Source organism: Panulirus ornatus, chromosome 53, assembly GCF_036320965.1.
Source record: "Panulirus ornatus isolate Po-2019 chromosome 53, ASM3632096v1, whole genome shotgun sequence".
NCBI lineage: Eukaryota > Metazoa > Arthropoda > Malacostraca > Decapoda > Palinuridae > Panulirus > Panulirus ornatus.
The window spans coordinates 14,854,816-14,869,958 of record NC_092276.1 but is presented as its reverse complement, the minus strand read 5'-3'; the positions used below and the strand labels follow the sequence as shown (position 1 = coordinate 14,869,958).

The 15,143-nt window shown below is 45.8% G+C and overlaps 1 protein-coding gene across 4 annotated transcripts in view; it reads left to right on the top strand.

Moving 5' to 3' along the window:
• The window catches only part of LOC139765257 (uncharacterized), a 951,164-nt gene that overhangs the window by 321,608 nt on the left and 614,413 nt on the right, over positions 1 to 15,143 (top strand). For all 4 annotated transcript variants that reach the window (XR_011716625.1, XM_071692594.1, XM_071692593.1 and 1 more), the window contains exon 4: positions 11,850 to 11,976. Coding sequence is in view for 3 of the 4 variants with exons in the window: in XM_071692594.1 (XP_071548695.1) it covers positions 11,850 to 11,976 (127 nt within the window). In the remaining variant the exon portion in view is untranslated. The remainder of the gene's footprint in view (positions 1 to 11,849; positions 11,977 to 15,143) is intronic.

Genomic DNA, 15,143 nt, shown 5'->3' with positions numbered 1-15,143 from the left:
CCAGCATCCGGCCAGCCCCCTCCTTCCCTGGCCAGCCCCCAGCATCCGGCCAGCCCTCTCCTTCCCTGGCCAGCCCCCAGCATCCGCCCAGCCCTCTCCTTCCCTGGCCAGCCCCCAGCATCCGGCCAGCCCTCTCCTTCCCTGGCCAGCCCCCAGCATCCGGCCAGCCCTCTCCTTCCCTGGCCAGCCCCCAGCATCCGCCCAGCCCTCTCCTTCCCTGGCCAGCCCCCAGCATCCGGCCAGCCCTCTCCTTCCCTGGCCAGCCCCCAGCATCCGGCCAGCCCTCTCCTTCCCTGGCCAGCCCCCAGCATCCGGCCAGCCCTCTCCTTCCCTGGCCAGCCCCCAGCATCCGGCCAGCCCTCTCCTTCCCTGGCCAGCCCCCAGCATCCGGCCAGCCCCTCCTTCCCTGGCCAGCCCCCAGCATCCGGCCAGCCCTCTCCTTCCCTGGCCAGCCCCCAGCATCCGCCCAGCCCTCTCCTTCCCTGGCCAGCCCCCAGCATCCGGCCAGCCCTCTCCTTCCCTGGCCAGCCCCCAGCATCCGGCCAGCCCTCTCCTTCCCTGGCCAGCCAGCATCCGGCCAGCCCTCTCCTTCCCTGGCCAGCCCCCAGCATCCGGCCAGCCCCCTCCTTCCCTGGCCAGCCCCCAGCATCCGGCCAGCCCTCTCCTTCCCTGGCCAGCCCCCAGCATCCGGCCAGCCCTCTCCTTCCCTGGCCAGCCCCCACCATCCTTATCCGGGTAGCCCTTACCCTTGGCCAGGCCTCCGACAGTCTCATCTGGCCAACCCGTACCCTTTGGCCAGCGAACGCCCCACCCCCTTCTCTCTCTCTCTCTCTCTCTCTCTCTCTCTCTCTCTCTCTCTCTCTCTCTCTCTCTGAGAAAACAATACACGAAATTAACAATAGTAACGGGATGAAGCTCCTTGGTATGAATACTTAGTGGAAGGGATGTGAAGCATTTCGAAAATGATGAAATATATATATATATATATATATATATATATATATATATATATATATATATATATATATATATATATATATATATATATATATATATTCCATGTGTGGCGAGGTGGCGATGGGAATGAATAAAGGCAGACAGTGTGAATTGTGTGCATGGGTATATATGTATGTGTCTGTGTGTGTATATATATGTGTACATTGAGATGTATAGGTATGTATATTTGCGTGTGTGGACGTGTATGTATATACATTGTGTATGGGGGTGGGTTGGGCCATTTCTTCCGTCTGTTTCCTTGCGCTACCTCGCAAACGCGGGAGACAGCGACAAAGCAAAATAAATAAATAGATAAATAAATAGATAAATATATATATATATATATATATATATATATATATATATATATATATATATATATATATATATATATATATATATATACAGTAGATAGATCATACAGTACCTTGACCGGAAACGATGGCTCATGTGTCCGTTGAAAATTTAGAGGTAGCGGAAGTTGAAAGAGTTTGAGAAGTTTTACAGGTCACCCCAAACCACTGGACTGACCCTAGTGATGGAGACCACAAGAAGGTATCAGACAGTGGCTGGCGTGTCTCCTCAGAGCCAAGATATTTAACGAATGAATAACGGAAGATGGAAAACCGCAAGAATGGAAATTGGATACTGTTGCCTTTCGTCTGTTTCCTTGCGCTACCTCGCTAACGCGGGAGACAGCGACAAAGCAAAATGAAATGAATAAATAAATGAAAATATATATATATAGATAGACAGATGGGTAGATAGATATATAGATAGATAGATAAAAGAGTGGAAAGGATGATGAGACACCGTACAAATTATAGATCGTGGTGGGATACCAGACAGCGAGCATGGCTTTCGAAACAGAAGATTTTGGCTGCCAGATTTTACTTGAACGTTCCCATGTTATATAGGATAACTGGCACTCAAAAGTACCTCCCTTGTGTTTGATTTTCTGAAAAAAAAACCTTTCACTAAATACGACACAGGAGACCGATGTGTAGATTAAGATCACTTGAGATATGGGACGAACCCTGTGCGCGGACTAGCGACTGGCCAACCCACCAGCAGCAAGCATGGAAAGCGAACCTCAGACTGGCTCAGTGTGACGAGTGGTGTGCCACAGGGGTCGAGGCCTTGACCCAGACTCTTTTCATAATACACATTGATGTAGGATTGGGTCTCGTGTCTAAGGTCTGCAGATTTAATTAAGGACACTCGCAGGCAACGCCATGAATGAACAAGACAGATATTGACAGACTAGCAGAGTGGTCAGGTCAATGGCAGATGACATGTACATAGAAAGTTATACACTTTGAACGTTAGAACACGGAACGCGACTGTCAGATATTCGGAAATACACTCTGTAATGTTGAGAAAGGGAAGGATCTTGGTGGTTTTATCAGTGACAGTGTAGGGTATACGACACAGTATGCAGCAGAAAGCAATGATGCAAACCAGAAGCCAGGTTTCACATAGCACTGGAAGGTCATCCAACTCTTTAGTGAGTGGATCACTAAATTCTGGTCGCCAGACGACAAGACAGTTGAAAAAAACTGGAATAAGTACAAAGAAGGGCGACAAAACTGATTCCATCTCTTGAGACACCAGGTGTATGATGAGAGGCTAAGACTAGATCTCCTTTCTCTTGTGGATTCGCGGCGAGTTAACAGCTGTTTCCCCAATTCTAACTACTGCATTGGACAACGTGAATCACGAGATAACGCAGTCACCAAGACTAATGATATAAAACTTAACAGCTAAACGTTGTAATACAAGCATGAGAGAGTATCTTCACAGAGAGAAGCGTGGATCCATGAAGTACGTCATCGTTACACTGTTAGTGCAAAGACTATAAACACTGGTAATAACAAGCTAGACAAGTTTTTTCATCAATTCATTTATCTGGCGAATGAATTGAGGGTAAAAGAAAATATATTCATTGATTCATTTTCTCATTACTGAGGATATAACTGCAGAGCAGCAGAAGGGGTTGGTCGGTGGAGTTAGATTTTGGGATTTTAACCATTCGTTCTCTCCTGTTTAATTCCCTGCAGGCGTACTTCACCTGTACACTTTTGCATCATTTCTCCTTTTTTTTTTTTGTGCTCTTACTCCCGGCTGTTACTGGCGGAGGATGGTGGGGAGGGAGCCGTCTGAAATGCTTTGTCCGTATGTAGTCCACTTGGATTAGGAGAGATCTAAGTGCCAGACAGATAGCATAGGCTTAGGCCAACGGGCACTCTGTCTCTCTCTCTCTCTCTCTCTCTCTCTCTCTCTCTCTCTCTCTCTCTCTCTCTCTCTCTCTCTCTCTCTCTCTCTCTCTCATCCAGGGTATGCACGTCCGTGACCTTGAGAACGTGATACAAAAGATATTAATTATGCATTTCTGATCTTTGTTTGGGTTGTGTGTGTTTACTTGTGTGGTTGTTGAGTTTACCAGCATGGCTGGTAGGTTTACCTGTATGGGTGGAGTTTACTTGTGTGAATGATAGGGTTGCCTGCGTGGGTGGGGGTTTACCTATATGAATGATGGGTTTGCTTACATGAGTTGTGAGTTTACCTTCATGGGTGGTGGGTTAACCTGTATGAGTGGAGTGTACTTGCGTGGGTGGGGGTTTTGCCTTCGTGGGTGTGAGTTTACCTGTATGGATGAAGCGTTTACTTGCATGGATATGATATTTACTTGTCTGGGTTGAGAGTTTCTTGTGTGATAACGTGTTTACTTGCGTGGGTGATGAGTTTCGCTGTGTGGTTGGTGGGTTTACTTGTGTGGGTCGTGAGTTTACGTGTGTGGGTGGTTGGTTTACCAGTGTGGGTGTTGGGTCTACGAGCCTGAGTAGTGGGTTTTACCTGTGGGAGTGGCGGGGCAGGTGGATTGGGTGAGGCAGACGAGCTGTCAGTACACCATGTACTCTACAGTGCCTCTCCACGGGACGCACTCCGTCGGGAGAAACTACACCTTCAGGAGGCTCTGCACCGTCAGGAGGCTCTGCACCGTCAGGAAGCTTTCCACCGTCAGGAGGCACTCCACCATCAGGAGGCACTCCACCATCAGGAGGCAATCCACCGTTAGGAGGCACTCCACCATCAGGAGGCACTGGCTTTCCACCGTCAGGAGGCACTCCACCGTCAGGAGGCACTCCACCATCAGGAGGCACTCCACCATCAGGAGGCACTCCACCGTCAGGAGGCACTCCACCGTCAGGAGGCACTCCACCATCAGGAGGCACTCCACCATCAGGAGGCACTCCACCGTCAGGAGGCACTGACAGCCGTACTGTGTGCAGCAGCTCGTCGCTAATGGCAGGCCTTAATTACCAGTAATGACCGTCATCACCCGTGCATGACGACGAACATGCAGGTGGATGTAAACACACAGCTTGTGTAATTGCTTTATTTATGTACGCTCGTAAAAAGACACTTCCAGACATATGCTCTCTCTCTCTCTCTCTCTCTCTCTCTCTCTCTCTCTCTCTCTCTCTCTCTCTCTCTCTCTCTCTCCCGCCACCGACACCTGCACAAACTCTCGTACTTATGAGGTGATTACTTACAAAATCCCCTTTAAGTCTTTTAAGCCCCTACTTATATAGCATCTTCCATAATAACGTCTTACTTCGTCAGTAGTGTGTCTCGCGAAGACGTCTGAGGCATATAGAGACGGAGCAGACCAGCCCAGCCCACAGGTTATGCGGGCTTGTGGAGTGGCGGGATCAAACAGTCTGCTTGTATGAAGTTAGGTCATGGTATTACCGGGAGCTTTTGGAGGTGTTGAAAACTTTCCCGAAGTGAACGGTTATGGGTCGTGTGTGTGGACTGGGTCCTGTATGTATGTACTCTACCATGGAAGACAGAGTGAGAAACATATGGCCTGGCTCATCTGTGACGTTCTCATTCAGAGCTCACGTATGGCGGACAATTCGTATTTGAGTGTCTGCCTTAGGCTTTTGTCAACAAGGGCAGGGCATCCCATGCATCTTTCTCATAAAGGAGAGGTCGTCATATGGATTTCTCTCAAGGACAGGGCATCACACGCATCTCTCATCAAGGACAGGGTATCACATGTATATCTCGTGAAAGATATGGCATCATATATCTCTCTCATCAAGGACAGGGCATCACATACATCTCTCATCAAGGACAGGGCATCACATATATCTCATCAAGGACAGGGCATCACATATATCTCTCATCAAGGACAGGGCATCACATATATCTCATCAAGGACAGGGCATCACATATATCTCTCATCAAGGACAGGGCATCACGTATATCTCTCATCAAGGACAGGGCATCACATATATCTCTAGAGCATCAAGGACAGGGCATCACATATATCTCTCATCAAGGACAGGGCATCACATATATCTCTCATCAAGGACAGGGCATCACATATATATCTCATCAAGGACAGGGCATCCTATATATCTCTCACCAAGGACAGGGCATCACATATATCTCTCATCAAGGACAGAGCATCACACGCATCTCTCACCAAGGACAGAGCATCACATATATCTCTTATCAAGGACAGGGCATCACACGCATCTCTCACCAAGGACAGAGCATCACATATATCTCATCAAGGACAGGGCATCACATATATCTCTCATCAAGGACAGAGCATCACACGCATCTCTCACCAAGGACAGAGCATCACATATCTCTCATCAAGGACAGAGCATCACACGCATCTCTCACCAAGGACAGAGCAGCACACATATATCTCTCATCAAGGACAGAGCATCACATATATCTCTCATCAAGGACAGAGCATCACATATATCTCTCATCAAGGACAGGGCATCACATATATCTCTCATCAAGGACAGGGCATCACATATATCTCTCACCAAGGACAGAGCATCACATATATCTCTCATCAAGGACAGGGCATCACATATATCTCTCATCAAGGACAGGGCATCACATATATCTCTCATCAAGGACAGGGCATCACATATATATCTCATCAAGGACAGGGCATCACATATATCTCTCATCAAGGACAGGGCATCACATATATCTCTCATCAAGGACAGGGCATCACATATATCTCATCAAGGACAGGGCATCACATATATATCTCGTCAAGGACAGGGCATCACATATATATCTCGTCAAGGACAGGGCATCACATATATCTCTCATCAAGGACAGGGCATCACATACATCTCTCATCAAGGACAGGGCATCACATACATCTCTCATCAAGGACAGGGCATCACATACATCTCTCACCAAGGACAGGGCATCACATATATCTCTCATCAAGGACAGGGCATCACATATATCTCTCATCAAGGACAGGGCATCACATATATCTCTCATCAAGGACAGGGCTTCACATATATCTCTCATCAAGGACAGGGCATCACATATATCTCTCATCAAGGACAGGGCATCACATATATCTCTCATCAAGGACAGGGCATCACATATATCTCTCATCAAGGTCTTTGTACCTGTGTGTGTATAGAGGCAGAGTATCTTCTGAGTCTGCCTCATTTGGGCCTTGTTCATTTTGTGGTGCAGGGTGGCGTGTGTGTGTGTGTGTGTGTGTGTGTGTGTGTGTTGTGGGGGGGGGGGGGGAGATTCGTGTGATCTGGGACTGCTGTATACACGTAGAGTAGACGGATGAGGTCAGAGGTCAACAGATTCTAAGGGTTGGGGGGAGGGGAGGGTGGGCGAACCCCTCTCCTCAAGGCTGTATGATAACAAGGGGTGGGTGTGGCTGTATGTAGGTTATGAGGGCTATAGATAAGGTCGTAAAGACAAAGGCGACTTGTAGGAAGTTAGGGGGGAAGGGTTGGGGGGGGGGGGCGTTGGGCAGCGTGACAAAAGGTGGGGGGGGAGGGGGAAGGGGGGGTGGGGGGCAATATATTTTTCCCAGTATGAAGGCGTCGGTCCAAGTTCCTTTGTTAGCACAGAACCTGTGGCTCGTTGTCCTTGTACCCAGAAGAGATATTACGTTATTCAGGATCAACACACAAGGGTCATTCATTACGTGGCTAGAAATCGTGAATGAAGATGCAGTCATGGAGGATTTGGACTTGTTTATATAACTTTTCTTCCGTCTGGTGACTGTGGGAATGTAGTCTTCACAGTAGCGCTGTATTGACGTGTTCGGCCACTGGTAACACAATCTCATGGTCAAATGTTCAGTTCTTTGATAATGTAAGAAAGGCATTCATAAATTGGAGCAATTTTAGGCTATATTGATTCAGGTTAAGAAATGTTGTAAAGCACCCATATATATATATATATATATATATATATATATATATATATATATATATATATATATATATAATATATATATATACATTTTATTCTCATGTAAATACTTGTACGTGTTAAAATATACAGTTGCCTTCCGCCCTGACATGTAGTTTTTTTATTACTCTGGGTTTTGCTTCCGAGAGCTGGCTGCTTGTGTGCTGCTACGCAATAGCGGTAATACCAGGCATTGCTCGGCAAGCTGCTACGTCACAGGATTACTGTGTGGCCGTTGGCATCTCAAGGGTGGCCCGTTTTGATGACTGTTTCTTTCCTTACACGTCGAAGCTTTGGAACGCTCTACCCTATCATGTCTTTACCAATAACTATGACCTGGCACAATTTAGAAGACATGGTTTACCCCAGACGCTTCACATGCCCCGGTTCAATCCATTGAGTGCACGTCCGCCCCGGTATACCACATCGTTCCAATTCACTCTATTTCTTGCACGCCTTTCACCCTCCTGCATGTTCAGGTCCCGATCGCTCAAAATCTTTTTCACTCCATTTTTCCACCTCCAATTTGGTCTCCCACTTCTCGTTCCAAGTCACTCTGTTCCTTGCACGCCTTTCACCCTCCTGCATGTTCAGGCCCCGATTACTCAAAATCTTTTTCACTCCATCTTTCCACCTCCAGTTTGGCCTCCCACTTCTCCTCTTTCCCTCCACCTCTGACACATATATCCTCTTGGTCAATCTTTCCTCACTCATTCTCTCCAAGTGACACTTAAGACTTCAGAAAGATTAGGTGTATGTATGTGTTACATATTTCCTTCTCCCCTACATCGCTTGCATGGTTCCCAGTTTACAAGTTGCCCCTTGAGCACGACGGTACGACCCTTGAGCACGACGGTACGACCCTTGAGCACGACGGTACGACCCTTGAGCACGACGATGCGATCCTTGAGCACGACCGTACGACCCTTAAGCACGAGTGTACAACACTTGTGCACGACGGTACGACCCATGACAACGACAGTACGACATTTAAGAACGACTGTACAACACTTGTGCACAACGGTACGACCCTTGATCACGACCGTACGACCCTTGTGCACGACGGCATGACTCTTAAGTACGACGGTGCTGTCCTTGAGCACGACTGTACTACCCTTGGGTATGATGGCCTGGTCAGGCCCAAGGGTCGCACACATCCTGCTCAGAGGTCGTACCGTCGTGCTAGAGTCGTACACGTCCTGCAGAAGGGTCGTCCCGTCGTGGCCACGGAGGTAAGCGCCCTAGTGTTCAAAGAATACTTGTTAAGACAGATTTGATGAGTTTGAGGAACATTAGTGATGACCTCAGGTTTGAGTCCTGGTGAATATGGTGATTACCAGCTCGTTGCTCCAGGGGTGGATCATCAACTTGTGGATTACTTGCCCCGGGAGTTTAACTTGCAAGACGTGCACTTCATCATGTGTATTGCGTGCAATCATGTGTGTGTGTTCGTGGAGTAAGAAGAAGTGGTTCAGTTCCCCCCCCCTCCAGATCCGTGCGTCCGTTTTCTTTGTTTGCTGGAGGGTGACATGTAGCGGGACCGTTAGCGGGTCATTGGGTCGTTACGACGGTTAAGGATGGCTTAAAAATGCGTAAAAATGGCGTTAGTCTCACCGGCTAAGGTCAGGGGGCAGGGTACACGGGTGAGGGGGGGGGACACAGAGGGGAACCCAGACTAGCCTAAATGATGTACATTTTAAATGTTAATGTCTTTCTTGTACATGTTTTTTTTAAACGCTAATTTAAATATTCAGATATTTCAGACTCCCTTTGTGATTATTGTATTAGAGAATACAACATGTATATTCCTATTGTATTCAAACTCGGGTGTCATTCATATTAGAGATTTTTGTAGTTTTTGTGAGATGTCTTCTCATTCATAATGTTTCGTGTGTGTTTAGTATTGTCTCTCGGTTACGTTCAAGTGATACAGTGGGAGGAGACGTGGTTGGGAGGGTAGCCCGCCACCACCAAGCCACACACACACACACACACACACGCACACTCTGTCACACCTCCGTTGCGCTTGAACGCTGACCAGCCTGCCAGCGGGAGGGTCTCACTGCTCCCTCATCAGTCACGAAATCTCATGCATGGTACTAGTCCGTGCATGTGAGATGGTGCCCCTCCCTCACCTCACCTCACCTCACAGACGAGCGATACTTCTGACCGGTGCCCTTATCCAGTATCCCTTGGTACGACCAGAGGCGCCATTTAAGATATTCTTCTGTTCTTACAGCAAGACTGAAAAGCTCGGGTTGACGTGAAGGTTCTGGTCAATAAATGTCCCAGTAGAGTGTGCGGTGGACGCTGTTAGCTGAGCTATAGAGAGCAGCAATGATGTTGACGTATACCAACGCGTGAGAAAGACCATGGCAAACTGACTTGCCTTTGTGTGAAGTTCGGGAGCATTTATGATCTGCGGTGATGAATATAGCCAACACAACGGGTTATCCATGTGTAGTCCCTTGATGGCCCTGTCCCTGCATGGAAATGCTGGAAACAGACGAATGTATATGAGAATAATGGGCAGAGGAACCGCGTGGCTGAGGCATGTTGACGACACAATAGTTGTGATAACGGAGATAACACACATCAACAAACAGTTTCCTGACAACACAGTGATACATAGACATGACGGCCGAGTGAAGTATTCAGTGTGTAGAAAACGTATCAACAGGGATGACTCTGTATTTCTCTGCTCACAGTGAGAGAGTAAAGACAAGAGTATTGATGGGTTTCTCTATGACTCTTGGTATATGCGTTGAGGAATATCTGGACTGTGTATTATACTGTATAGTTGAAGCTTTCAGGAAGCTAATGTTCCCACTGATATGCCAATGGAAGAATGAAGCGAGGGAAACGTACAGATCAGGTGATGATGGTATTGATAGAATTGAAATCGATCATGTCACAATTCGTAACTTGAAGATAGAATTCTAATGAAAGCAAGAATGAGGGTAGTTAGGGTATCCAACACAAAGAACTGTGAGCTCAGTGTGGTGTATCGTATGCCTTATAATGGCTCGTCATCTCTGTACTCTGGTGAGTCGAGTCTTGGGGCGGAAAAACGTTTGACAGACCCCCAGAAATGGACATGGACATCTGCCAAATTGGCAAGGCGTGGAGGCGTTACATAAAGGATGGGATAAGGAGGTGAGGAGAACCATGGAGGCAGCGTACATAGTGGGATAAGAAGGTGAGGAGAGCCATTGAGGCGGCGCATATAGACATAAGTGTGTTTGGCGAAGGTAGCTAGCGGATTGGTAGTTACGGCTGCAGATTTGGAGGAGCCAAAAGCAGAAGGCAGTCAATCAGGAGGAAGAGTTTGGAGGCAGCCAGAAAGACAATCTACCTCTGGTTGTATGTAAGATCAGATCCTAGTCAGAGTCAGCTGTCTGAGGAAGACCCTGTGGGTGGAAACGTGTGAGTACTAGTTAGGTTCTACCCACCTCTCTATATTCTTCTATCAGGACTATGTGGGAGGGGCAGGAGGCCAGGACGGCGGGGGTGGGTTTGTTGGGTTTTACGGCCATCGACCTAATCAGGAAGGGGGATAGGAGGCCAGGACTGCTGGGGGTGGGGAAGCAGGCCATTCCTTCACACACACACACACACACACACACACACACACACACACACACACACACACACACACACATACATTATATACTTATCAACCATAGACCAACACATCTTTCACTTGGTTATCACAGTATTATATCTCCTTGGTCGAGTATTATTTATCTTCTAGCTTTGAGTATGTGTGTGTGGATAGTAACTGTAGCTTCTCGATGTATAAAGTGAGGTGGGCAGGCACGTTAAGAACAGAGGACTAAGTCTTAGAGGGAATATCCTCACTTGGCCCCCTTCACTATTCCTTCTTTTGGAAAATTGAAAACGAGAAGGGAGGATTTCCACCCCCCCAGAGCTCCCTCCACTTTTAGTCGCCTTATACGACACGTAGGGAATTATAATCTCTTAGATAACCTTTAATACATGTTGCATGTGAGTCGTGTAAAATATATTGGTTATGAACTGCCCAATAAAGAAATTCAGTAGTGTATTCTCAAGGTGTTCATGTGAACATTGTATTGTATATTCGGGACTAGTGTATATCGGTTCTCATGATGTAATTTGTACTGTATTGTACTAGTGATTGATCGTTTGGATGTCGATTTGATTTTGAAATTCTAGATTAGTTTTACGTGGTAGAATGTGTGATTTGAGTCGTGTGAATGATTTTTTTTTTTTTCTTGCGTCTGGCCGCTAATTATGGCGGGAAACTACGTTTTCTCTTATCGAAGGTAACTCGGTTTTCTCTTACATAATTCAGCGTTGACACCTGTAAATGTGTAAGCAGTCTACATTTTGTCGTAGTAATGCTAATCTTTTTCAGTTTATAAAGCTAATTTTGTTATCTGCTATAAAGCCTAACTCCTTGTTTTTCTTATTTGAATTAACTTTTATATAATTCACTTTCTTCCCTTTAAATCTAACTCTGTTATCTCTTATTGAATGGTATCTATTTTGTCATGAAAAATCTAAGTTCCGTTTTCTCTTCCACATTTCAGGGTGGACTAGTGAGGAGCGTGAGTGGCGTGAGCGTTCGTCGCAGCGTCAGGGTTGAAGGCAGCCGCTACACGGCCACGTCCGCCGACACACCGGACGCTGGGCTCAGGTCCCTCCTGGACAGTACAGGTAAGGAAGGCGTCCATGACTAGTTAAAGATCTTGAGAACGTGATTATGATTACAGTTACAGGTATTTTGGGTTGTGGTTATGATTACAGTTACAGGTATTGTGGGTACTGTATCTGGAGTCTTTCTCTTTGAGGTTGTTGCATCGTCTTCAAGGGGTTCTAGCTGTGTTGTCCTCAAAGAGATTTCTTGCCATGTCTCCCTGACGAGAGACTCTCGCCATGTCTCCCTGACGCGAGACTCTTGCCATGTCTCCCTGACGAGAGACTCTTGCCATGTCTCCCTGACGAGAGACTCTTGCCGTGTCTCCCTGACGAGAGATTCTTGCCATGTCTCCCTGACGAGAGACTCTTGCCATGTCTCCCTGACGAGAGATTCTTGCCATGTCTCCCTGACGAGAGACTCTTGCCATGTCTCCCTGACGAGAGATTCTTGCCATGTCTCCCTGGAGAGAGACACTTGTAGTGTCTCCCTTTACGAGCTTCGTACCTAAAGAGAGATTGTTGTAGTGTCTTCTTTAAGAGATTGTTGCAGTGTATTCGTGAAGAGCAAGTGTTCCATTACTTGATAAATGGGTCTTTCATTTTGATGTATTTTATTTTTTACTTATTCAGTGGATGGAGTCCAGTTAGGAGCATCAGAACCTGTCACCTGGGCATTTTGTGTGTATCTAAAAAAGCATGATGATTCACATATGAAGTGCTGGTATGGAAATTGAATATGTGTTTGAGTTAATCGTGCCTGAACAGAAGGAATCAAAGATGGGTCGATGGGCTGTATCGACTGCTGGTTAGGGTTAGTCAAAGCGGCACATAATGAAAGCTTAGGAGAAGGTGATGAGGGAGTCGTAATTTGCATGGTATGTGTAAGGAAGTTATGCAGATTTTTAAATGGGTGAAGGGCATTGATAAAGGTAACATGAATAGTGTTCTTAGACTGGCGCCACCGGATGGGACAGGAAATAATGGGTTTAAATTAGAATAGAAAAAAAAATAGATTCATGTCGGATGTGGGTGATTATTAGTTCAGGAATTGGGTAGTAGACTTATGGAACAAGTTGTCAAGTACTGTAATGGAAGCTTTCTTCTTTAAGAAGGTTTAAACGAAGGTTGGATGTCTTCATGGGTTCAGGTGGTTGGTTGTACGGTAGACAGACTCAGGACCTGCCTAGCACGGACCAATAGGCCTCTTGCAGTGTCCTCACTTCTTATGTTCTTAAAGGAGAGAGAGAGAGAGAGAGAGAGAGAGAGAGAGAGAGAGAGAGAGAGAGAGAGAGAGAGAGAGAGAGAGAGAGAGGGAGAGAGAGAGAGAGAGGTGTATCCTCGCCATGGTTGTGTCCACGCTGCCTGGAGAGCACCTTCCTCATACTAAAGGTTGTGGAGCAGGAGTTAGCAAGGATGTGGCAGGAGGTGTGGTTGGTGTGTCGTCTAGTTAGTACGAAAGGAATGCAAACAGCAGTAGGCCGTTGGGTCCTTTCGAGGCTTTTTGTGATAGTGTGAGATGTCAGAAACTCACAGATTCGCGTGGTAAAAGTTAGAAGGTACACACGTAATTCAAATATAGTAATCTACAGATTTTCAGTGTGGCCAAGGAGGCGCAAGTAATGCGAGCCGTGTACTTGGAGCGAAGTATTGAAAGAGTCTGTTCGTAGACGGGAAGAGTGTGGTGAGGTTTCTGTAGTTTTACAGGGCTGGATTTTACCGTGAGGTCTGCAAACACACTGACTGTGGTGGTGGCCAGGGAGTGAGGATTATCTTTTTAGTGGTACTACAGTTAATTTACAGCTGTTGACACCACGGTCATACGGTAATACAGGTTGTCCTAAGACGTGTGAAACTGTAAATTTGATTTAGAAATGCAAATATAACTCCATCTGTCCGTTGTTGAAGTTTAAAACTTATTACATAAGTCAGTCCTTAAATTCCGAGAGAAAACGATGGGTGTACAGAAAACGAATTTTGTTTTACCGGTAACTCGCCTCTGGACTTATAGTGAACAGATGTAAAGTTGTTATATATTCCATTGTTTTATCTTTTAGGGTTAGAACAAACAATATAACGGGATACACAATTAAGAAATGTCGAAGAAGTGTTTGATTACCGAATGTAGTACCCACGGCTCTGAGAGTTTATCGTGACCAAATGTTTTCAATTATATTCTTGAATTATATCCTTCGTCATTTTGAATGTTATGAGAACCACATTTGGAGATAAGGCTTTATATATGTTCTGTATGTGTTATCCTTGGTAAAATAATTTATGATGATTTTTCATGCATTTTGCCAAAATATACTCCACTCTGTTTATTATATTACCATATTTTTGATATTGTATTCACCATCCATTTGATATTGTTATTGTTGTCACCATATTATAATCATAGTCACCATCTTACTAGTATTGTAGGTTGTCACCATATCGATATTGTCGTCACCATATTATTGATATTGTAGCCACCGTACTAATGTGATATTCCAGTCGCCATATTGATGATAATATAGTTAATATTGTAGTTACTGTTCTGTTAATATTGTAGTCACCATATTGTTAGTACCTTAATCACCATATTGTTCATATTGAAGTAATCGTATTGTACTTATTATGTTCATCATTATGATAGTAATAAGTCACCATATTGATATTAATGAAGTCGATATATTGATGATATTGTAGTCACCGTATTATTGTTAATATAGTAACCATATTGATGATATTTTAGTTATCATATTGATGACATTGTGATCGCCATATTGATAATGATAAAGGCACCATATTGCTGACAGTGAAGTCACCACAGTGAGAATAATGAAGTCACCATATTGGTGATGATGTAGTCACTGTACTGTTAATGCTGTAGCGACAGTAGCAGTCACCATATTTGAATATCCGTGTTGCCACTGTCTTCACCACTGCGACCACAGTCGTCTCCTGGTGAGTAACGTTGTGTACGGAGGCACAGAATGCTGACTGTGATGTAGAGGTGACGTCGACCCGAGCGTCGACCGATAACCCAGGCACTGCCCTCCGGTGGGACGGTGTGCTCTGATCGCGGGGCTGTGGGAGGCCGGAGTTCCACAACATACACTTGAAATAGCCTGAAAGACCTAGTGGTAGTGCAGTGTTGTGTTCACAGTTGTAATGCTCGTAGGGTCGTTACTGATGAGGTGATG